The sequence below is a fragment of the Plectropomus leopardus genome, chromosome 4 (genome assembly GCF_008729295.1).
Source record: "Plectropomus leopardus isolate mb chromosome 4, YSFRI_Pleo_2.0, whole genome shotgun sequence".
NCBI classification, from domain to species: domain Eukaryota; kingdom Metazoa; phylum Chordata; class Actinopteri; order Perciformes; family Serranidae; genus Plectropomus; species Plectropomus leopardus.
The window spans coordinates 27,256,632-27,280,207 of NC_056466.1; the positions used below are offsets into that span (position 1 = coordinate 27,256,632).

General features: G+C 37.9%; 3 protein-coding genes across 3 annotated transcripts; all 3 read left to right on the forward strand.

The window, feature by feature from the left end:
* Window positions 1–1,024: 1,024 nt before the first annotated feature.
* On the forward strand, window positions 1,025–7,574 carry pglyrp2 (peptidoglycan recognition protein 2). Its single transcript, XM_042484265.1, has 5 exons — window positions 1,025–1,267; window positions 2,575–3,435; window positions 4,941–5,151; window positions 5,950–6,247; window positions 7,502–7,574. The coding sequence occupies exons 1-5, from the start codon at window positions 1,195–1,197 to the stop codon at window positions 7,529–7,531; spliced, it is 1,473 nt and encodes a 490-aa protein (XP_042340199.1). The 5' UTR covers window positions 1,025–1,194; the 3' UTR covers window positions 7,532–7,574.
* A 1,452-nt stretch (window positions 7,575–9,026) lies between these two features.
* LOC121942145 (lysozyme g-like) lies at window positions 9,027–11,078 on the forward strand. Its single transcript, XM_042485271.1, has 5 exons — window positions 9,027–9,331; window positions 10,110–10,187; window positions 10,316–10,530; window positions 10,617–10,767; window positions 10,855–11,078. Exons 1-5 carry the CDS (start codon window positions 9,079–9,081, stop codon window positions 10,989–10,991), a joined length of 834 nt encoding a protein of 277 aa, XP_042341205.1. The 5' UTR covers window positions 9,027–9,078; the 3' UTR covers window positions 10,992–11,078.
* A 3,278-nt stretch (window positions 11,079–14,356) lies between these two features.
* LOC121942070 (lysozyme g) lies at window positions 14,357–16,485 on the forward strand. Its single transcript, XM_042485160.1, has 5 exons — window positions 14,357–14,477; window positions 15,330–15,407; window positions 15,537–15,751; window positions 15,838–15,988; window positions 16,065–16,485. Exons 1-5 carry the CDS (start codon window positions 14,474–14,476, stop codon window positions 16,199–16,201), a joined length of 585 nt encoding a protein of 194 aa, XP_042341094.1. The 5' UTR covers window positions 14,357–14,473; the 3' UTR covers window positions 16,202–16,485.
* The last annotated feature ends 7,091 nt before the right edge of the window (window positions 16,486–23,576 follow it).

The window sequence follows — 23,576 nt, forward strand, 5'->3', positions numbered from 1 at the left end:
AACCATGTCACATTATGAGCGATCAAGTCAATCAAAAATGTTGACTTTGCATCTGTCAAGTTTGGACTAATCTCCTTTATGTACATTGTATGTTATGATTTGGACTGAATAATTTGGATTTAAATTAACTTTTTTTCAGTCAGTTAAAATTTTAACTTGACATTTCACAATTCTTACAAAGCTAGTATTTTCATTTTTTAAAGTGCCTATATATATAGATATATATATATATATAGAGAGAGAGAGAGAGAGAGAAATTTAAAAAATCTGTCTGAACACATTAATTAATTTGTGGGAAAAAGTTATTATCTTGTGCACATAAGATAAAAAATAGATATCACCTTGCAGGACTTTTTAGCGACGTGCGTAACATTAACTATTTATATATCTTTTCTGGCAGAGATGGGCTTCCATACTTTTAGCTTTAGCACTGTTATTAAATTTATTATTATTAAGTTATTTATCTTTTGGGGTTAATTTAATCTCAACACAAGTTCATATTTGTTTAATGACTTAAAATCTTGAACTTTAGGCTATTAACCTTAATATTACCACAACCTTACCAGATATATTGTTTCCCATAATTTCCCCGGCCTGCTTTAAAAGTTCATATGACATGAGAGTTTCTGTGATCTCCTGTGACTAAAATGTTTCCTGACACTGGTGTGTACACAACTGCAGACATCACATGACATGGTAAAGATTAACCATAAATCTGCTTTAACTTTCACTTTACTTTGTTTGTTAAATGATATATTGTATTCAGAGAGAGCTGTAAAAAGCTGAATGACATATAAGAGTGTGAGAGTGACACAACTCAACATTTTTAGAAAAATACTTATTTGCAGCCTTTGTCATAAACCTCACTGTGGGGCCCAGACTTTGTTTTACTCATGACACACTTTAACTTCTAAATCAATATCTGGAGCTATCAGTGTACACAGCGTACTCTTCCATATTAGGACATAACACTGCAGTCATGCACGTACACCCACACAAATACAAATACACCTACACAAATCCACCCAGAAATTGCAGGGAGGTATTCGGGTTACTTTTTGGAAAGCCTGTTGAGGTTGTCTTTTGTCCATTTAGCTTTGAAAAAGTCTAATTCTTTGGTTTTGTTGTTGTTGTTGTTGTTGTTGTTGTTTTAGTTCAGCAGAAAATTGCTGTTTTAGAGGTAGGAGATCAAATATGACTTTATTTGGACTGTCATTTTTTGTTCTGGCTCTGTCTTATTTCTTCACTGCTGATAGCCGGCCAACGGGTAAGTTCAGTTATTTGCTAAATATGTCAATTTGTGTAATACATCAAGATAAATTCTTCATTAAGCTACACAATTTATTTTTGTAGGCTGATAAGGAATTATTTTGTTCTGTGCAACCTGTCAGTTTTTGATTCACCAACTCCCTGAAATCTGCATTCTTAACTTCAAATAACTTTTAATTATAAATAGCCTGATGAATATTGAACTTCCAGAATATAAATCAACAAAACTTTTTTTTTCCAATCAGATTCACTCATCAGACATAAAAATATATGCAAACCTCTATATTTATCCCCTAAAATAAATATATAATATAAAAGAGACAAAACATACAAAAGGGAGAAGATACCTTTCACCTTAAACATTTTGAGACAGAAAGGATGCGTGAAAAAAAAGCCAAAGTTGGTAGGTACGTAGTCAGAACTTTTTGGGGGGAGATAAGAGGAGTTTTTTAAGTTTAAGTTTTTAAAGTTTTTTCTTACTATATTTGGCATACCCTTGTCAAATGTATTGTACTCATAATGTTATTGATTTGGTTAACCCTGACAGTCAAGCATTTGATGTCACACATATCAGGCCACTTTTGTATTTAAGGGCATCAATATTTTAACTTAGATACATTTTTATGTTTTGCCTTTTTCAGTTAAAGCTCCAGTGTGTTCTCTGTACCTTAAAATGAGCCGCTTATATCTACACCTGCCATGTTGTTCTACAGTATCCCAGAATGAACAAATTAAACACTGGATTTAGATAGCGCTTTTCGCGTTTTCATGTTTTTATTTCTGCAACAGTAATTTTCCTACCTGCTTGGCACACGAGAAAAGTTTCAGTTTTTGCAATTTGCTGCCCTTACCACAACAAGCTGCTTACACACTAGACCCTCAAATTAATTCTGTTTCATTATGAAATTTTGGAGGGAGGGTTTCCAAAAGTCAAAGGGAGGGTCCCAGGAAGCTATTAATGGGAAGGGCCTTGCTTTTTAAAATATCAACCTCCATCCCATCCCAACGTCCAACCCCAGTAATTTTTGTACTGTCCCAAACTTAGCTAGGTTCCGAATATGGTCATGAATATAATTAACAGTGTCAAATGAGATTTTATTAAAACGAAGGGAGAAGAAGATCAAAGACAGTAAAACACTTACTGTCTTTGATCTTCTTCAGGCTAACAGTTTTTGATAAATAGTCTTTTACAATGACCCTCAAGAAGTTTCACAATATGAATGTCCTTAGAACTAAAAGATTTCAGTCACTGATCCATTAAGCATTTCATTTACTTCTTTTCTTCCCTATGTGCGTTATTCTCAGGTGGCCACCTGCGCAACATGGAGAGCTTCATCCGAGCTGTGCAGCAAGTGGAAGACTTCAACCCTGATCTGTCCCCCCTCGCTCTGGCCCGAGCCTTGCGAAGGACCGCTGGCCACGACGATGTAATGACAGTTCACTTCTTGGGTGCTTCGTATAACCTCACGGACGCTGAGCTCCTAGAGACAGCTATTCTCAACGCCTCATCCTTCAGTTTTTTTGATAAGGCCATGCACCACATTGTGACAGACTATGGAGAGGAAAGAGGGGTGGTTCTTGCTCCAGATGGCACCACAGTAGCTCTTGCACCGTTACTGCTAGGAATTGAAGCCGGACTGGCAGCCAAGATGGAGGGGACACCAGCTGTTGGGATCTTCCCTCTCACCTTAGGTAGGACTCTGGGCTTGTCCTTCCTCAGTCTCCAGGACATCCCGCCATCTAAGCGCCTGGGGCCTAACGGGTGCTGGGACAGCGTGGACCAGCCTAAGTTGTTCAAGCTGTCTCGGCCTGCCACACTGGCAACTGACGCAGTTATTAATGGTGGCATGGATGGACTCATACTGGGCACGGACCTCAGCAACCTAACTGCATCTGAACAGCCGCAGGCCCTCAGTGAGGTTTTGAAAGGATACTACAGTTTCACTCTGCATGAGGGACGGGGTCTTGATGATATAACCAGCCATGTTAGCCCAAGGCGAAGGGAGATCTCTAGAGCTATTCTGGAGCCACTCGATCTACACAGCCAGGTGATGGAGACATTGGCATTAGTCTGGAAGTTGGAGAAGACAGATTGGATAGCTCAGGACACTGGAGTGGGGAAGGCTGTGAAGGATGGATTACAAGCATTTGTGCAAAACTACTGGGGTAAGCTATGAATTTATCAACAAAAGTGCATTTGGGTGCAAAGTAGGGCTGCAGTTAACCATTAATTACATCAGCGGTTAAACAACTGATTATTATTATTTTTGCAGAGCAGTCTCTGATTTCCCTCTGCTGAGTGAGCTGCATCTCATCCACTCAGTCATTCCGTTTCTAAAATCTGGCAAATTGTGAAAAATGTCCTTCACAAGGTCCCAAACCCTATGGCGTCTTTTTTGAATGCCTTGTTTAGTTTCACCAACACTCCAAAAGCCAAAGAAATTCAGTTTACTGTAATAGAAGGGTATGAAATCTGAAATATACTCAGATTTTGGAAGCTGCAATGCTAACTTCTGCTTCAGAAATTGCTTAAATTATATTAGATTGAGTTTACTGCAAATTTCTTCTGTCGATCAGCCAATTAATATATGTACTAACTGTTGCAGCTTGGCACAAAGGCTAGTCCTTGGTATGGTTAAAGAAACCTGCAAAGAATAATTTTTCTTATAGTCTAGTGAGTCTTGAACAACATTTTGAGCCTGAAATAATATAAAACTTTGAGAGGGCAAAAAATCCATAATGTTCTTTTTTCCTTATAAAATCTTCATTTTATATTTTACAAGAGTAGAACAGGCTTAAAAAGTGATGCTGGGATGTACTGAGACACCCAACAGTACACATCTGCATCACTGCAGCAAGATGAGAAGTTAAACTAAATGTAAGTTTTACAGAGGGCTTGAAACTGCTCTTTAAAACTACTCTAAGCAATATTCTTATTGAATAAGCAAGAGATAAACTGATAATGGAAAAAAATAGCAAATTACCACTTGACTCCCTTTAGCATCTTTTAGCAATTTAAATTAAAATCTTTCTGCATTTGCTCTGATAAATTTGCTACCTGCCAAGCAAAAACCAGCCCACACATAGGCTACGTTTAGCGACTAATTGCAGTGCAGTTAAGGAGCTAAAGGGCCAGATACGTACCACAGGAGTCGGTAGAGACCAAATACGGAGTTAAAAGAGAGCTAATACTGGATTTACACTCATCTCGTGGACAAAAATCCAACTCTGTGCTAACATGTTTGGCACATTGACTTTATAAGATATTATTCACTAAGTGTTGACTGCCCTAAGGAGGTTTTTAAAAAAGTGCAGGTTTTAATTTGTTTTGAAATGTGTGAAGATATGTTTTGAGCAGTTTTACAGTTGAAAAATAAGCTTGTCTGCGCACTCTGGAGAAGAAATTATGTCATGGAATCATTTCTTATTTCTAAACCGGACTACTTCAAACATATCTTTAACACTCTGTACTGCAAGTTTTGTTAGTTAGCAGCCGCCACATACACAGACACTGACATATCGTGAATAAATACTGAATACCAGTCAGGCTCTAGGTTCAAGTCTTAGACCTCAACTTTTGAGTGTTTGGAAATACAGGTCTGTGGGTATGACGGCCAAAATTGTTTTGGCTTTGGTTACATAACCCTCATCCTCTCTCCTCCGCTCCTCAGACTGCCCTCAAATCATCCCTCGCTGTCAGTGGGGGGCTAAAGCCTACCAGAGTACACCTATCCCGATGTCTCTGCCCGTCCAGTTCCTCTATGTTCACCACACCTATGAGCCGTCCTTGCCCTGTTTATCCTTTCCGAGCTGCTCTCGTGACATGAGAGCCATGCAGCGTTTCCATCAGGAAGATCGTAATTGGACTGACATAGGATACAGGTAACCAACTGTTGATGTTGTTGGGATATTTTGATAGCTATGTTTATTGGCTTTTCTTTGCCAAAAGTTTGCCTAGATACAGAGATTGATACCACTTAGGGATGGAGTGTGATGATGCATGGCGTGAAGACTGGAAGCAAGGGGAAACAGCTAGCCTGCCTCTGTTCAAAGTTTAAAGCACCATTAAAGCTGACTAAGGAGCATGTATCTCTCACACAATCATGTAAAAGCTACAGTTTGTGGATATACAAGGAGTTACGTGCAGTAACTAATGTTGGGTAGACGGATAACTTGTTCTTCAAGATATTGTTACACTATGTTACTCCCTCTTAAAACACAAATTGTTGTCTTTTTTTTTATAGGCAACTAAGATACAAACAACTAGGATATCAACTGTTAATTAAAGGTGTTGGCAGGTGGATTTTTTCTTTACAGCCAGGCTAGCATTTCCCTCTACTTTCAGTCTTTATGCTAAGCTAGGCTAATCACCCTCCATCTCCTATTCATAGTCAACACACAGGCATGAGAATTGTTTCCATCTGCTCTTAGCTCAGAAAGAAAACAAGAATATTCCCAACAGTGCCATTCTTTTCATTGAATAAGCAATTCATGCTTTCTATGTTAGTTGGAGTAGCCTATATGTAGGAATGCTGCAGATTTCTTGTCTTTCATTCACATAAACATAACATTTATTCTAAATATCACATCACCCTCCAGTTTCTGCATAAATGATAAGTTTACCCCAGACCACTTACACTGCATTTATTGATCGTATGACTACTGTCTTTGCACCCAAAGCTTTGTGGTCGGCTCTGACGGCTATGTCTATGAGGGCCGAGGTTGGTACTATCTCGGCACACACACCAAGGGGCACAATGCCATGGGGTACGGTGTGTCCATCATTGGCAACTACACTGACACCCTGCCGTCCCGCCATGCCATGGACCTGCTGCGCCATCGTCTGGTCCGATGTGCAGTAGATGGAGGAGGACTGGCTGCTGACTTCACTATCCACGGCCACAGACAGGTGGTGAACTACACCGCCTGCCCTGGAGACGCCTTCTTTTCAGAAATAAGAAGCTGGGAACACTTCAAGGTATTATAATGGCCACTGCCAGCTGTTATTTTTTCTTAAACTTCTAAATAGCTTTACTGAATAAAATGGCTCTGGTGTTAATCCTCCAGCATCTGGATTAGTTTAGATCTCATTTGTAGTTATGCTGGTGGCTGTTTAGTTTGTAATAACTACTAACTTCTAAGGGATTACAAAGGGATCTGACATGTTTATAGAACTTTTCAATCAACCAATACATGTCTGATCAAGTTAATGGCTTGGCAAGGTTAATGGGTAACATCAGTATTTTTCAACCTGGACCCAAATTTTACATGTTTTTGTGTTTCTGATCTGAACATTTTTTTTAAGTGATCCAGTATTGAGAGAAACTTCTACAATGTAAGCACTCAGGGCATTTGGAACTGTTAATTTTCATCCACTAAGTGCTTGTTTTTGCCACTGACATGATCAGATTGTAAGTCTAAGTGTCTGACAACATTATGGAAAGGTTCCCTGCAGAGGTGGACTCATTGTTAAAGAGTAAGATCCATTTAGTTTAACCAGAAACAGCCCAGATAGTGCTCTTGCCAAACCCCCAGACTCCATTTAAGCTTTTGAAACACAAGAAAATCTGACTTCTTTGAAAAATACGAGACGAAAATGACCAGTAAAAGAAGAAATGAAAAGATTAGCAAAAAAACCCTTCAAAGTATAAGAAAATGAAATAAAATAAGAAAAAAAGAAACAGACATTTTCTCAAGCCTTTTTAAAAATAATTTTCTAGTATCTTCTTGCAATTTGTAGAGCAATTCTTACCAAATTATTCATTGCCTTTTCCCCATGTTTTTGAAAGAAATCACAGCAATTTGCTCAGGGTTTAAAAGTTTAATTACCTGTGAAACTTGCCTGAAAGCAGCACAACAAAAGTGACGTTGCTCCAGGTTTCAAAGGGTTAAATTAACAGTAATTCCATTATAGTAAAAGACACTTAATTCAAAGTTGACAGAAACAAAAGAAAACTTACAAAAGCAGCCTTAATTCATCTTTCAAGAATCACCAACTGTGGTTCTGTTGAAATAAACACTTAATTCACCTATAGATGGTGAAAATATGCCAGCTCTATATATACGCTTAAAATACAGTTTATGTAAATGGAGTCTGGTGTGTATGACAGTAGCTATTTCACTGAACAAAAAGGACTTAACTATATATATATACTATATATTTACACAACAACAAGAGAGAATATCAGTCTTACCTCACAATTATCTTATTTCTCCCCTCGTGATTTTACAGGAATTGGATTCTGCAGAAACAGAAGAATAAAGGAAACTGGTCAACTATAATAAATGTTTGTTTCTAAAACCTGTCCTGTTCAATTTTCTTCTACTGGCAGGATTCATTGCCAGGTTTTACATTTTCTCGTACTGGTATTGATTCAAACTATGCAGTGATTGCTTTACACCAACATTTTTGTTTATAACAAAAACAGAATATAAAAGCATAAAACTCTATGCAAGTTAGGTTTGGTGCACACAGGATGGTTTTGCCTTCTGGATATTTTGTTAGAGTCTGTTGCATCTTCTCACTGAGAGCAAGGCTTCAGTCATAGCAAATATTAAATATATTACTAAGTAAATGGAGCCTTTAAAACTACACTCAGTAACAAATGAATCACTCAAATTCCAGTCAAGTTCCCCATGCGTAAATAACAGCAAAGTTCTTCAGAAATGCGGCACTAGATGATGCAAGAAATGGCTACAACTTATGTTTATTTTTATGACTGATTAATCTGCAAATAATTTTGTGAATGAATTGTTTAGTCTCTAAAATGTTTATGTGTAACAACCCATCAGACCACTAACAGACCTCAGTGTTTTCCTTCACTTTTTGCACTTAAACATGACCCACTTTCCCTCACACACTGACACTAAATGACCTGGCCTGTGCTGTTACACTCAGCTGACTGTTTACTTTGTAAAGTTCATTGTACAATGGGAAGATGCAGCAGATGTAAGTGCAAGAATAACAGAATACACTTATGACAAACAGCATAACTTTCACAGTGAGAATGTCAAGACAGGCAAGTCATCATGCTAATTTCTCTCAGAAAATAAGACATCAAACACAAACACAAGATTAAGCTATTATTATTTAGTAGTTGCTTCCCAAATCATAATTAATGATTGATGAAAAATAGATTTTTGATTTGGCTTCTGAAGTGGGGCATGACAGAACTACTCCTTTACATCTTTATCATTTCATTGACACCAGCGCCATCTGCAGGTTCCTGGTGATTACTACTTCACAACCATCCTGCCCAGCAAGCAGTGCCCCAAAGGTCATGCTTACTTTTTTGCAGCGGGTTCTTATTATTATAGAGAATGAATAATTTAAAATGGCATTGTTTTGAGAAAAACTAAATTTAGTGCTTTACAAATACGGATTATTGATACAAATATGAAACACTTAATACATTAGGATGCATTTTTTTTTTACGAACATGCTCTATTAAAACTACATTAACTACAATAACCTAATAAAACTCTTACAATCATATTTTGACTCTAAGTTTGAGATTAGTTAATCTTGCATCTCAGTGTTGCAATGCCTACAACATTTCAGAATAAAACTATATATTATGAAATTATGAAAAATGGGGTGATTTGAAGTTAGGAGGGAAATGTATCAGCTGCAGAGACTCACTCCCTCAGTTTGATTGGACGCCTGCCTCTGGTCAGCTGTTGTTCACAGTTACATCCTACATTAGGCTACTCCCTGTACATCTGTAATCTAACGGTGAGGTGACTCAAAGCAGCAGCAGCAGCAGCAGCAGCAGCAGTGTGTCTCTGTCGTCTGAGTGAGACCTAAAGATGCCTCCCAAGCCCGTTAAACGCGCTATGGAGGACGCGCTGAAAAACCTGGGCGAAGACGACGTGAAAAGATTTTGCTCAGCGATCCTGGATCGCACAGAGGAGCCTCGGGTCAGAAAGGCAGATCTGGAGGGAAAGAATCGAAGAGAAATCGTAGATATCCTGGTGCAATTTCACACAGAAGCCAAAGCTGAAAAGGTGGTCGTGGAGACTTTGGGCGAGATTGGCTGCAACGAGGTAAAACGGCGCCTTGGTGAGTTAAACATGCAGTCAGATTTGCTTAAGCGCGTAAAATTGCTGTCGCTCTGCAGTTTTCAATTTTACGAGAGAAAACGTTGGTTTGCAAATGTTTGAAGAAGAGCATCAGCTCGAAGTATCACTTGTGGATGCGCTGATACATTGCACTTAAGGGAGTGACAGTGTGCGAGCCTTTCATGCTTTTCCCCCTTTTCTTTCTTTCTCTCTTTATTTTTTATTTTAATTTTTTAAATCGCTATCTTTAAGTAGTGGGCTCCAGCACCTGTCTTAACGGTTATCGGATGCGCGCAGCTATTGTACTTTTGTGGTTTTGCAAATGTAGCCCTCCTCTGGTTAATAATCATCCCACCTCCGTTAAAGAGCAGCATTGCACAGCATTAGATTTCTTTTAAAGCTTTTTTAAAATAGAGCCGTATAAGATATTTATTTCATGATGGCTTTTTTTTTTATCAGTCAGTGGTGACTTTTTTCCAATTACTTTCACTTTTATTTTGACCTTTCAGTTCACTCTTACCTGCCTATAGTCACACCCTTGGTCTAATAGTTATCGGATAACACTCATGACAAAATCAGTACAGTCTGTTAATTATTAATTGTTTCAGTGCTATCTAACATTATGTTTTTTTTTTGTCCCAGCTGAGGATATTAGTGAAGGATCAGTGAAACCTGTTTCCAGCAGTAAGTGAGAGTCAGCAGACTTCAGTTCCTCATTATACGTCCTCTTGTTGATATATGAGGGTGTTGATGAAAACTTTTGTGATAAAAATTTGTAGGGTTTGGAAACATCATGTTGGTGAAAACTACTGGTGCCTCAATGCAAACAGCTCAGCAGGACAAGCTGCAATACCAAGGTAAAAACGGATCCATCTAGAGTTACTTAAATATCCATCTATATTTGTATTTGTATATCTTCGATTATATCAATAGATTGACAAAACTGAGCCCCTAATCCTGTTCCCTCCTTGATTACTCTCTAAAGGTGAGAGGGCATCATGGGCCATGGCAGAGAGCGATCTGTTGGAAATGAACAACTACAAAACCATCATCCAAAACGTGGCTCAAAAGAAAGGACTTGATCCAGCTCTCATTGCTGCAATCATCTCCAGATCATGCAGGGCTGGAAAGACACTGACAGCAGGCAAGGGCTGCTACGACGAAGAGAGAAAAGCCTTTAATACCTACGGACTGATGCAGGTATAAACGCCCTCTTGGTAGTGCCTTTTGTTAAAATGCAAAGGCAGTGCTGTTGATCTGCACTTTATTACCTAATATTTCCATAGATTGATATCAACCCAAAGGGAGGTGGACACACCCCAAAAGGAGCATGGGACAGTGAGGAACACCTCTCTCAAGCCACCGACATCCTGCTTTATTTCATGCTGCGCATTAAGCATGCATTTCCTGACTGGACCAAGGAGCAGCAGCTGAAAGGTTTGTTCTAACTGAATTATTAGACTTCATGACAAACTGGCCTCAAATGTTATTTTGCTTTATTGTCATGTGTCTTTGTCTCTGCAGGAGGGATTGCAGCCTACAATGCAGGGGATGGGAACATTCACTCCTATGAAGAGGTGGACGCCAAAACCTCATGTGGAGACTACTCCAATGATGTTGTCGCCAGAGCTCAGTGGTACAAAACCGAGGGTGGCTTTTGAAATCTGAAGATGAAAGCGACCTCTTAAAAATTATTTTCAACCATCATTTCTTTTAAATGATTTAAACAATCATTAAAAGCATGTGTGTTTTTTTTTTTTTTTTTAAAGATTATTATTTTTTGGGGCTTTTAATGCCTTTAATTGATAGGACAGTGAGAGTGTGAAAGGGGGAGAGAAAGAGGGGGAGACATGCAGGTTGGATTTGAACCCGCAGCCACTGCAGCAAGGACGCAGCCTCTGTACATGGGGTGCCACTCTATCCACTGAGCCATCAGCCCCAGATGCATCTATCTTAATGCATTTTGAATACATTTACAAATTGTTTTGAACTTGACTGGCTGATTTGTACATGCATGTAAAATAAAAGCTTAATGTAAAATGAATGGTGAAACATGTTATCGATGACACTGAGAACAGCCAGGGGAATGTTCTGAGTGTATGGGAACACTTTCAGTTTCAAAGCGAAGATCACTACAATAAAATAAAGCTCATTTAGGTATAAAAAAAGGAAACATTCTGCAGGTCCACAAAATCAGGCTAACATTAATTGTACATGGAGCAGACAGAAAGTAGCTCAAGTCCTCAGTGACTTTGAATATCAAATTTTAGTTTTGCAAATAACAATACTGGTAATACTTGCAAATTCCTAGTTGGTTGAAATCAACTTTCAAAGCCTCCTCAGCCCCCCAAAATACAGAGACTCTCTCTTTCATTACCTCAAGCTATGGCGGGGTACATGAAGCCTCACTTTGCTACCACAGAAACATATGTAGCGCTATCAGTGCCCTGAAAATCGCAGGGGACAACACATTTCTGAACTAGATTTACTGAAAATAAATGGCCAACATCCTGCATAAGACAAAGTGCATGTCCTGCAATATTCGTACTTGGCTAACTCAATTTAAGTTTATTGCACACCTTTTTGATTGTACAGGTCTAAAATTAAAGGTGACCCTCGATGCTGGAGGCACCAATGTCCCATGTGATTGCCCCAAAGTATGTGACTTTTGGACGTCAGTTCATGATTTTATCCAGAGAATTTGGATCGAAAGGTATCATTTAAAATGTGAAAAAATTCTTGACGCCATTAATGGGCCTTATAAACAAACTCATGGCTTAGCTTCCTTCCATGTATTCACATACACATACACACCCACACTTTGGCTCACTTGGTTTCATTTACAACACAGTCTTGTTTTTTCCCCCCACTTATATATTTTTGAAACTCATGTTCATCTTTTACTCTTAGGCTTCATTTTAATTTCTACCCATAAACATTTTATTTTCTCTAGTAAATGACTTAATCCACCGTTTTAAGTTATATGCATTGCAACATGCTCTTCTACTCCTTGTTTTCTGTTCCTTGTATTCCTATTCATCTGTGAAAATTAATCAAAAGTTAATTGCAGAAAAAAAAGAAAGAGGGTAGCTCATGTGCACAAATAATGATTGGACTTTCCTGGTCCATGGAAATAACATACTGGCATTCTTATTTTAGGTGGTGTTCCCCTTTAAGTAGAGGTTCAGCCACAGCAGTCTAAAAACAAGCATTCAGCATTGTAGGTCCAAGAGATGTTTTTAAAAGTAGAAGCTGGCAGGGCTTTGGGGAGGCATGACTTTCATTATCACTCTTTGTTACTGCAGTGATGTACACATTGAGCAGAACTGAAAAGTACAAACTGTAAAGGGTGACACAAGATATGGCTCTATATCATACCATTGTGGTCAAGGCTACTGATTATTTTTTGACTGCAAAAGGAAAGTAAAAGCTCAGCTGCAGCTTAAACTTTAAGACTTTGCCTAAATGCTAGGAGATAGAGATAACAGAAATAGAGATAACAGCGGAAGGAAAACATCCATTTATTGTAAACTGTCCTGTGATATGAAGCATACAGAACATGTTTTTGGGCTCATAAAACAATGACAATGATAACATGCTGATTTATATCTACTTTTTAAGTTTACTGAAAACTTGTTGTTGTTGTTGCAACTTAAAAATGACAACTTTAATGAAATCAGTCTGTCTAAGTTTAAGCTACCTCAGTGAGCTAAGTTTACTGTGCCACATATCTGTATTCTGCTGGTTGAATATTTGCATATTCTTAAACATGTAAACACAACAGAACTCACAGATCTTCTAACTTCATCATCCTCTTCATCATGATCAAGTAAAGTCAGACAAATTTAGTTTACTGAAGGTGCTAACACACACAAAGAACACAGTGATTTCACTTGTTATTGTTAATTTGCAACAACTTCAAAAAGGTAAGTACATACAGCTTGATTTTAAGTACACTTAATGAGATATATTAGACATATTTAAGTAAACATACATTAAGATTATTATTTTTAGTTACCCTTTTTCAAAGACAATTGGTTTCCAAGATTATTTTAAGTAAGATCAACTTGTCAAATTTTAGCGTACTGTGTGATGGAATGCTCAGTTTTATTTATGTGTGTACTTTTTTCTGCACCCATTTATCCCTCACTTTGCTTTGTATTTAGTCACACCATGTATTCTGGTTTTATTTGATGTTTAATTCTGTATAAAACTGCAGAAAACAATCCACCTGTTGACTGCTTGTTGGAAATGTTGCTCAAGTATCAAGTACATTGAAAAAAAAAGAAAAAGACTGAAATCAATGGAGGACATCTATTTGCACCTACTAAATGCAGATCGCTGTTCTGATCTGCAGTAATAAGTAGCTCAGTTAAAAAAATTGCAGAGGTGCTATCACAGAAGGCATTACGGTTTCACTGTCAATCTGCACAGGAAGGCAACCCCCATCAAACAAACACTTATTGTTCTCAATGCTGAACCTTTGAGCACACACCATTAGAACATGAAAATGAAAGATTAGGGTACTCTTTACTGAAAAACTCAAAACCACCGAAACGTATCTCATACTGAAAGTAAATAACAGTACAATATTACTCTGATTAATGTTCGGGGTAAAGGAAAGTGTTATTTTAGCAGATTTCAGTCACTGGCCTGCAAAATATTTGCCGGCTAATTTATTTCAAGTAAGGAAAACAGATGAAACAGATTGTGGTGCAAAACTCAACAAATGAAAAAGACTTTTCCCGAGGAGTTTGCACAAATCATGCAGCATGCTTTTTGAAAGTTGCACTTGCTAGTTTAATCGGTTTACAGCCTGTCATAATAAGCCAATAACAGAGCAGAAGAAATGATGCTCTGCACCTGTTACAGTCAGTCAGGGTCATTTCTTGTCAATCAGCTGTTTTCTCCCGATTCTGCCTCTGCTTTCCGCACTGGCAAAACAACCAAGCCTGCGCAATGACGCATCCTGCAGGCGGGAATAAGGAACAGCAGACAGAATGAGGAAGTCATAGTGAAACTGAAAGCAACCAACACACAGGCATAAATACAGCCTTTTCCTGCACGTCTCTGCTAAAGAGTGGACAGAGGGACGTTGTGTTACAGCTCACGCATTCAGAATTCAAGGAGACCATCAAGAAACATGGGTGAGTGCTTGGGTCGTCTGTTGATAAAACTTTACTTCCAGCCATTTAATGCCATAACCACCTGACATGGAAAGTTGAAATACAAGTCGAGACACTCCGAGTCCCTCAAAAATGTATCCTTAACCCTTTGAATGATGGAGCGACATCAATTTTCTTGTACTGCTTTCAGAAGTATTTAAACCATTGAACCCTGAGCAAATTGGTGCAACTTCTTTTAAAAACATGAAAAATAAAAGCCTCAGCCAACTTGAATGTTCCACAAATTAAAATGAATTAATACATTAAGAATATTATTTGCAACAAGCCAGGGAAAAAAAGAAGGAAAAAAGCGAATGAGAAACTGTTTATAATACTCACAATAACATGTTTAAAATTATGTTACAAAATTACTATGTTTTTTTAAATAAAATTTCCAGGTCATTTCCTTGTTCTGTGTTTATCTTTTTTCCCCAGATAATTTACTTGTACCTTTTTCTAATTTCTTATAATATTTGGTTGAAGTCTTCTGCCGTTGCTTTTTTCCGCCTTAGCATATTTTTGTAAGAAATCAAGCCAGGTTGCTCACGTTTACTCTGTAGATGACCTTTGACTCCAATTCTGAACGTTTCGGTGGCTACATATTTTAACAGCATCCTTGCAAGCCAAATCAAATGAATTTGACAACCAACTCCTTTCTCCCCTACGATTGTTTGTAGCTCTTTCACCATACATGCCATGTAGGCGGCACATGTTACTGTGGCTTGATATGTGTTGGTTATGTGATTGAAGTCCCGTCAAGTCCTTACACTATGAGCAAAGGTTGATGTGTGGGTGTGTTGATGAAAATTAACCTAAGAAACTGATCATTATCAGGTTACGGAGACATCATGAAGGTTCAAACTACTGGTGCTTCCCAGCAAACTGCTCAGCAGGACAGACTGGGATACTCAGGTAAATTCTGAACACAGGAGCTGATTTGATCAAAAATTGTAGAAAAATGTTGCTTTCATCTAACCATCTCTGTGTGCATTCTCTAGTTACACTTAGGCCTTATTTCTGTTCTCCGATTTCTCGCTGAAGGTGTGAGGGCCTCACACACCATGGCCGACACCGATTCAGGCAGAATGGAAAGGTACAGGTCCAAAATCAACTCAGTGGGAGCAAAAAAAGGAATCGATCCAGCTCTGATTGCTGCCATCATCTCCAGAGAGTCCAGAGCTGGAAATGTATTACATGGTGGCTGGGGAGACTATGACTCAAGCAGAGGAGCGTATAACGCCTGGGGACTGATGCAGGTTGTAATAAATACTGCTGCTCCACTCACATCCTCTTTGTAGAGCCTCATATTACAGCGCTGATCATCTCTTTTCTATTTCTGCAGGTTGATGTTAATCCAAACGGAGGTGGACACACTGCACAGGGTGCATGGGACAGTGAGGAACACCTCTGCCAAGGCGCTGATATCTTGGTTTATTTTATCGGACGCATCCGCAATAAATTTCCTGGCTGGAGCACGGAGCAGCAGCTGAAAGGTTTGTTTTAATAAATCACTCACACACGCGCCGACTCTCTACACACTTTGCTTCATTCTCATTTGTGTTTCTGCAGGAGGGATAGCAGCCTACAACATGGGCGATGGAAACGTTCACTCCTATGATAACGTGGATGCCTGCACAACAGGTGGAGACTTCTCCAATGATGTTGTTGCCAGAGCTCAGTGGTACAAAAACAATGCAGGCTTTTAACACCTGAAGCTGTCCACTACAGAAATCTCTCTAACTGCGTCATGTGCACTCTGTGTCAAAACTTCACCTTCATAAACAAAATGCAAAGCAGAAGTATGTCTGTAAAGAGTGTTTTATGGAAAAAAACAAACATAAAAATATGATGATTCTTCTGAGTGAATTCCTTAATTCCTTAACTGTTGTATAAGCAGTTATTGTATACATTTGCATTGAATAAAAGCCGTGAGGATTTGTTCATGTGTGTAATCTTATGTGATTAAAGCTATACCGATGGATGCCCCTTCTCACTTGGTTTCATTCCATAATGTGCTTGTATTTGTGCATGTGTTGATACATTTTCTCACTTTTCCCCTCCCTTTTTGTTTTTTTGTTTATACTGATGTGTTGTGAAATCCATTTACCCTTCTTTTTCATAGTTACTGTGTTACATTTGTTTGTAGCATATATTAGAAATGTAAATAATATATTGCAATAATATATTATATATAAAATAAAATATTATACCTTAAACAAAAAATTGCATTATATTTGCACCCTATATTTTCACAATAAAACTGTGTTTTCTACATATTATTACAGGAAACATTTATGTTTTTTACTGACTTAGAGTAATTCAATATATCCTCCACAGTGATGCACTATTCTGGATTGTATGGTCTTTTACTGCTGTTTTTTCCCCCATTTCTCCAGACATTTTTTACAGTGTAAAAATATTTTCAATGCAAATAAAATTGTTGGTCAAACAGCCACTTACTGGCACAAACTACAAGTGTACTGTGTGCATTATACAATATTCACTTAATAGGGTATTGGTATATTGAAAAACAATACATTACAATTATAGTTACTGATTTTTGGTAATCTAATCCTGATCTAATCTGTAACAACTAAATGTTGTAGCACAGTGCAATATTTAAGGATGCATTAAAAAAAGTTAATCTATCATTTCACGAACAAAAGTAAGAAAGAACTTGAATCTTCCCAAAGTTTTGCAAAGAGCTTTCAGGGGTTTATCATATTTTCTTGAGTTTCAGAAAATGCAGTGACTTCAATCCATCCTGTCAAGTTAGAAAAGATTGCCGAAAGCACAGAGCAGCTAATAGACCTTCATTATTAATGTTATCATTTGCTTACAGTTTTTCTCTATATTTCTTTGGCTCATTTCTTGAATTTTGAACATTCTCAAAACTGCAGGTGAATTTGCCAAAATTGCCTAAATGGTTCAGCACAACACCTTAGCTCACCTGCTAAAGGCCATTCCTCACCCCAAACAGTTAACCCATACTTCAAAACTAAATCACTTTCTCAAATGAAAAGTCATTGCCCACAAAAGAAAATTTTCCTTTGGCAGTGTGTAAACATTGGTGGTCAAAATGTTTTGTCAGTGTGGCAGTGGACCCTGAAAATATCCCTCACATCCACATTTCACTCTTTGTGGCCCATTTCTTCACTGATTCTGAATGGTTACTGTACTAGAGTGTTTTATTGTTTGTTTGTTTTTATCTTGCTGACTGAATAACATTGTGTATCAAACTAAAATGACAATTTGAACAGTACAAAGATTTTACATCACACATTGCACACACGCTGCCATGGAAACTGTTACTGTAGTTCCATTCATGTAAAGTGAGTGCCATACATCACAGCATACAGGAAATGCACACAGCACGATGTAGTGTAAAAATACATCATTACAAAAACAAGGAAACTACTGCAATGCATAGCCTATAAAGTAAAGATACCTGACCAGGTTCCTCCATGTTCAGAAACGACAGATTCTTCTGTGGTCATGCTGTATACATACATGTTTGCAACATTCATACTCATGGGCAGCACCTGTCAGCTAACCTGACATAATGTGTGATGAGTGATCTGAAATGTGGGAAACTCTCCCTTCATTAAAGTTCAGGTTTCTCCTGACAAGCAATCTGCCAATTCGGCAGATGTTCCAAGGGATCCATATTACTGTGTTGTTATTCATGGTATGTATCCTGGAAAGATTTGGACGATTAAATTGGCTGTTCTTACACAATTAAATGATGTCTACATGTTTTGGAGGGTGCAACTATTCCACTGAGAAGCAACATAATCAGCAAGATGTAGTCAGTTGGTAATTGTGCAGACTGTTGACAGTTGTACTTAATAATTTGCAAAGATGTGCTAAGGCATTTGCAATATATTGAAAGAAATGAGAAATTCAAGTGATGCCAGAAATTCAAGTGATCCCAGTGATTCAGGGGTTTGCACATGTTGTTTTGAGAATATTCTCCCCTTTGAGAAATGAGACAAAGTAATAGAAAACAAACTGTAAATGTAAGTAGTAGTAGTGCGTATGGATTTAAGGTACAAACTGTGCAGGCTGACACAAGCTCGTGGCTGTATAACAGTGATGAGGTCAAAGCTGCTGCTGATTGTTCTGCATAACTAAAAGCGAAAGTTAAACTGTAACTTCAACTTTGAGACTTTGCTTTGACACTATCACAGGTGTGGCAAGCGAAACAGATGTTGGAGAGAGATAACAGTAAACAACAATATATTTTTCTCATGGTTGTTTTTGAACTCAAGATGCATTTTAAAAATGCTGATATTTTTGGGATTGTGTCAAAAAGGTTAGCCTTTTGAAACCAGAGCAAATTGACTTGATTTATTAAAATATAAAAAAACATGGGGAAAAGGCAATGAGAAACTGGATTAGAAAAAAATTAATTAAAAAAAAGAAAGAAAATTACCTGAAGATTTGAAAATAAAAGACAAATGAGGGATAGGAGTTATAAATAAATAAATGACCGCGGGGAAACCACTTAAAATTATAGTAACTGTGTAAAATTATTTCAAATATATAATTATGATAACTATAAATACCATTTTATGGACATTTTCTCTATCGTTAAAAGAAAAAAAAAAATCCAACCTTCTAAATTCTTACAATTTGTGCAAAATGTATGGAAGTGTTTTGAGTTATGAAAAAAAACTTATACAGTTCAGTGTTGAAATTAGCTATAGAGAACAAAACTGTTTCTTTTTTGTCCCAAGCTGTAAACATGTATATACATTTTTTTCTGCTGTTATGTTGCACATTTTAACATGGGGGTCCGTAGTGGCCATACAAGGAACTGCAGTTTTTGGCACTTGCACGTTGGCTTTATTTTTCAGCCTTAGAGGTCATTGCTTGGTCGGCCTACAAATAAAAAATCATCCCTGCAGCACTCTATGTCATCATAGAGTCAAGCATTGAAGTACCGGACAAATGAAAGCTTTGGCCTGATGATAGCACCAGGGGGAAATGAAAGGGGTCACAAGGGAGACATGAATATTGTCAAATTTCTTTCTTTTGTAGTGTAAAATTGCTCTTTTTAAATTTATTTTTTGATGTTTTGATAACAATCTCTAACTGAAGGATGCACAATAACGTCATGTAAGAGATATTGGCAGTTGACCCACAGCGCTCTAAGCCACAAATGTCAGTCTCATGGTTGTGCTAGAGGTAAAGCCCCTGGATTAACAAAGTCAGTTGTAATCATCCTCTGGGGAGCATGAATGAAATGAAAAAAAAGGGCAATCCATCAATTATTGTTGACATTTTAGTCTGGACCGTGGCAGGACAGACAGTCCAACGCTAAAGTGACTAATTAAAGCTTATCTTATTCAACACCATCTGGTTTACGACCTGCCGCAGTGATCTGCTGACTGAGCAGAAAAATGATGCCCTCTGCCCGTTACAGTAGGTCAGAGCCATTTCTTGTAAGTCAGCCGCTTTCTCCTGATTTTCCTTCTGCTGTCTTTATAGGCAAAACATCAAGGCCTGCTTAATAACGCCCCCTGCAGGCGAGGAATAGAATAGCAGACAGGATAAGCAACTCATGGTGAAACCGAAAGGAAACACACAGTATAAATTCAGCCATCCTGTATCTGTGCACTCCAGCTTCACAGAGAGCAGGAAACAGGTGCGTGCCTATTTTATTTTACTGTTGATAAAACTTAACTTTAAATGAAATATTGTTAATGTCACCTGACCTGTAATATCTAAAGTCTGTATTTTATTCTTTTTTAATTTAATCAATAATTTCAGAGTATTTCTCTAGCTCATTTACAGCTGTAGTTGGTAACTTTTATAAAAATATGAATTTTATTATTTGCTAAAACTGTCACTGTATTCATACAATATTACTTTAGAGAGATAATACGTGGCAAAAAAAATCATGTTTCTCTGCCTCCTCTTATTGTTTTTCATTGCATTACAGCACATGAACGAAACGCTGCCTACTTTGACCTGCAGTTCACCAGCAGTGATTGTCACGATTGACAGGTGTTAAACACAATTGTCCTGCAAAGCAAAGAGGGTCAGAGTACAACAGCTCTGTTGCTGAAAACTCTCATATTCAGGTTCAAGTGGTCTATCCAAGGAGAAAATGGGAAATAGCAAGACCTTATGTTGTTTCACTCTCCTGCTGATAGAACTTGATTTATATAAACCTACAGACTTCCTCGAGGAATATTTGTGTTTCTTGTCACGTTATTATTGTTTTTCTCCATGATTTTAAACTTCAAACTAACATAATATATTTTGTCACTAGCCTGGTTTATGTCTGTGGTGCTCTATGATCTGATTACTACCCTTTTGTACATTATGGCACTTTTAAAATTTTCAACTCAATGTGAAAAAGTATTTTTTTTGGTGGGGGGTTGACATAAAGAGTTAAATTATACTATAAATTTTAAGATATATGTCTCTGTGCTATTTGTATATTAACCTTCTAAATTATATCATACAAGAACTAATGCTGCGTTCACATGGAATCAGACAGATGGACGACACCTTATGGACGATATGTGAAAAACTAACAGTCTAAAGCGAGGGCAGAACCGTAAAACAAAACATGATATGCTGCAGTGGTATAACAATCAGTTAAAGTTAAGAGCTTAGTTATGATTGAATTCAAGACCTACAGAAGAAAATTTAACATGGTTAAAGTAGGGCCTGTAAAAATTACAGGGCTACCTTTAACTCCCCACTGACACCAGTAAAACAAAGTACTAAAAGGAAACTTAATGAAATTAAAAGAGACACTCACCAAATTATACAAGTAAAAAAAAAAAAAAGACCAATTTTAAATGTCCCTCAGCTTGTCTTTCAAAATATACCTAATGATTAACACAAGATCACTTCATTTATTTCCAGAACAATCATAGAGTTTGCAGACATGCACCAAGGAGGAGCTTCACAGGCGTAACTAATGTGTTTTTAATACAATAAACAAGCAAACGAACACTCTTCTAGCACCAGATATTTCCTGCAAGATGGCAGACAGGGCCACAGAAAAGAAGCATGAAGTCAACAGTGAGGGCCGCTGCTCTCAGGAGCAGTAAATAGCAAAATACTTTTTCACTTAATGATGAAAAAGTTGTGTTTTTGTCATTTGTATGAGATATTTGAATAACCTGTGTGATGTGAGAAGCAGCTGGCATTATCTAATCAGGCTCCCATTCAAAAAAGTTTGGACAGCCCTGACTTAAATAATTGTCCTTATTGTCCAACTCACATCATTCTTCCTTGATTAAAATAGACAGATATACAGAAATATTCAAAACCCACCCTTTCAAAATCAGAAAAAGTAATGCATTGCAAAAAAAAAGGGGAAAAGGAAGGAAAAAGGGGAATCAAACTCACCAGGGAATCAGAAATAAACAGTCCAGTCTCATTTGCTCTGTGTTCATAGTCCTCCACACTGGTTGTACTTCTTCCTCCAGCCGGTTGAGGAAAAACCACAAAATTTAAAAAAACTGAGGGCTTTCTCTGCAGCAGGTTGCCCAGCTTCCACCACCTTCTTCTGTTTCCTCCCCTGCCACCAAAAATCAAAATCCCCGCCCCAAACAATTCACTTCCCTTTGTTCACATAGGCCACGCCCCCTTAACCTTTGTGCAGCAGCACACGTGCACAGAGTGAACTATAGGTGGCACCAAGACGGAGCAGAGCTGAGAGAGAGCTACTAAATTTTAGCAGTTTTTTTAAACAGTTACTTTACTTGAGAGCTCCCTAACAAAACTATGTATATGTCTCTCCCCTCACCTTTGTGGTGGTGTCAATGTCACATGTCACATGCACTCACACACAGATGTCCAGAGTACTGTTTTGCCTTGTGTGTGCCTTGGCTGTCAAACAATTATTATAATTTTTGAAATTGGGATTAATCACAAACAATTATTTTCTTATTAGATGCATGTCTGTAAAGTGCAGACTCATGGGTACCCACACAACCCATTTTCATTCAGATATCTTTAGGTCGGAGGTCAAGGGAACCCTGTGAAAGAGCAATGCCATTTTTTCCATTGCCAAAATGTACCCTCATTTAGGAACGCTAGTCAACCGCCTTACTGAAAAGCTAGCAAGACGTGGTACCACTGGATTCCTCAGGTCTTCTAGTTTCATATGATACCAGCAGCAGACATGAATGCTGGCCAGAGATTAACACAATTGAACGAAAATAGATATTTGTGTGGCGATTAATTGTTAATGCTGACAGTGCTATGTTTTAACTTGCAATGGCAATGCTGTTTATTGTTACTGTTTATTGTCCTAACTGGACCAAGGAACAGCAGCTGAAAGGTTTGTTTCACTGAATCACTCACACATTCATCGACTCACTACACTTTGCTTCACTTTAAACTTCATTTATGTTTGTCTCTGCAGGAGGGATAGCAGCTTACAATATGGGGGATGGAAACGTCCATTCCTATAGAAGGGTAGGTGAACACACAACAGGTGGAGACTACTCCAATGATGTTGTTGCCAGAGCTCAGTGGTACAAATCTAAAGGAGACTTTTAGCACATGGAGCTAGGTGCACAGCAAAAATCTCTAGCAGATCATGAAAAAAAAAACCAAAAACACTGTAATGCGAGCTGTGTAAATGTAAACTAAATCAACATAAAACGAAATCCACAAATGATATTTCTTGGGCTCAGTCTGAATTATTGCTGCAATGATTTACTGCATCACACGAATCCTGGCAATATGTTTCAGGTGCTTTTAAAACAAGAGATGTAATAAAAACGATGCAGTGTCACCAGTCTGTGTCAAGCTACATTTGTACAATGTTAAAACATTTGGGGAAAAGTATTTCCCTGTAAATACTCTTATGAACTGAGTCTTGTATACTAAAGCTATTCATTCATTTGTTTTGAACCACGGGATGATACTTTCCATTTTTGGTACTGTAATGATGCTTACTGGTGTAGCAGTGTGCAGGATTTAGTGGAATCTAATGGTGAGGATTGCAATTTGTGACCAGCTGCAACTTCTGCAGTGTGCCAAGTGTGAATTTTCGGTTAGGATTCCTCCAGTGCCCATTGTTCAGGAGATTTTTACCAGGAGCCA

Excerpts from the sequence above, each read along its gene's own strand:
- pglyrp2 (XM_042484265.1), top strand. The coding sequence starts at position 1,195 with ATGACTTTATTTGGACTGTCATTTTTTGTTCTGGCTCTGTCTTATTTC. Across the intron at positions 1,268-2,574 it reads TGCTGATAGCCGGCCAACGG|GTGGCCACCTGCGCAACATG; the intron begins GTAAGTTCAGTT and ends CGTTATTCTCAG. Across the intron at positions 3,436-4,940 it reads ATTTGTGCAAAACTACTGGG|ACTGCCCTCAAATCATCCCT; the intron begins GTAAGCTATGAA and ends TCCGCTCCTCAG.
- LOC121942145 (XM_042485271.1), top strand. The coding sequence starts at position 9,079 with ATGCCTCCCAAGCCCGTTAAACGCGCTATGGAGGACGCGCTGAAAAAC. Across the intron at positions 10,188-10,315 it reads GGACAAGCTGCAATACCAAG|GTGAGAGGGCATCATGGGCC; the intron begins GTAAAAACGGAT and ends TACTCTCTAAAG. Across the intron at positions 10,768-10,854 it reads CAAGGAGCAGCAGCTGAAAG|GAGGGATTGCAGCCTACAAT; the intron begins GTTTGTTCTAAC and ends TTGTCTCTGCAG.
- LOC121942070 (XM_042485160.1), top strand. Across the intron at positions 15,408-15,536 it reads GGACAGACTGGGATACTCAG|GTGTGAGGGCCTCACACACC; the intron begins GTAAATTCTGAA and ends TTCTCGCTGAAG. Across the intron at positions 15,752-15,837 it reads ACGCCTGGGGACTGATGCAG|GTTGATGTTAATCCAAACGG; the intron begins GTTGTAATAAAT and ends CTATTTCTGCAG.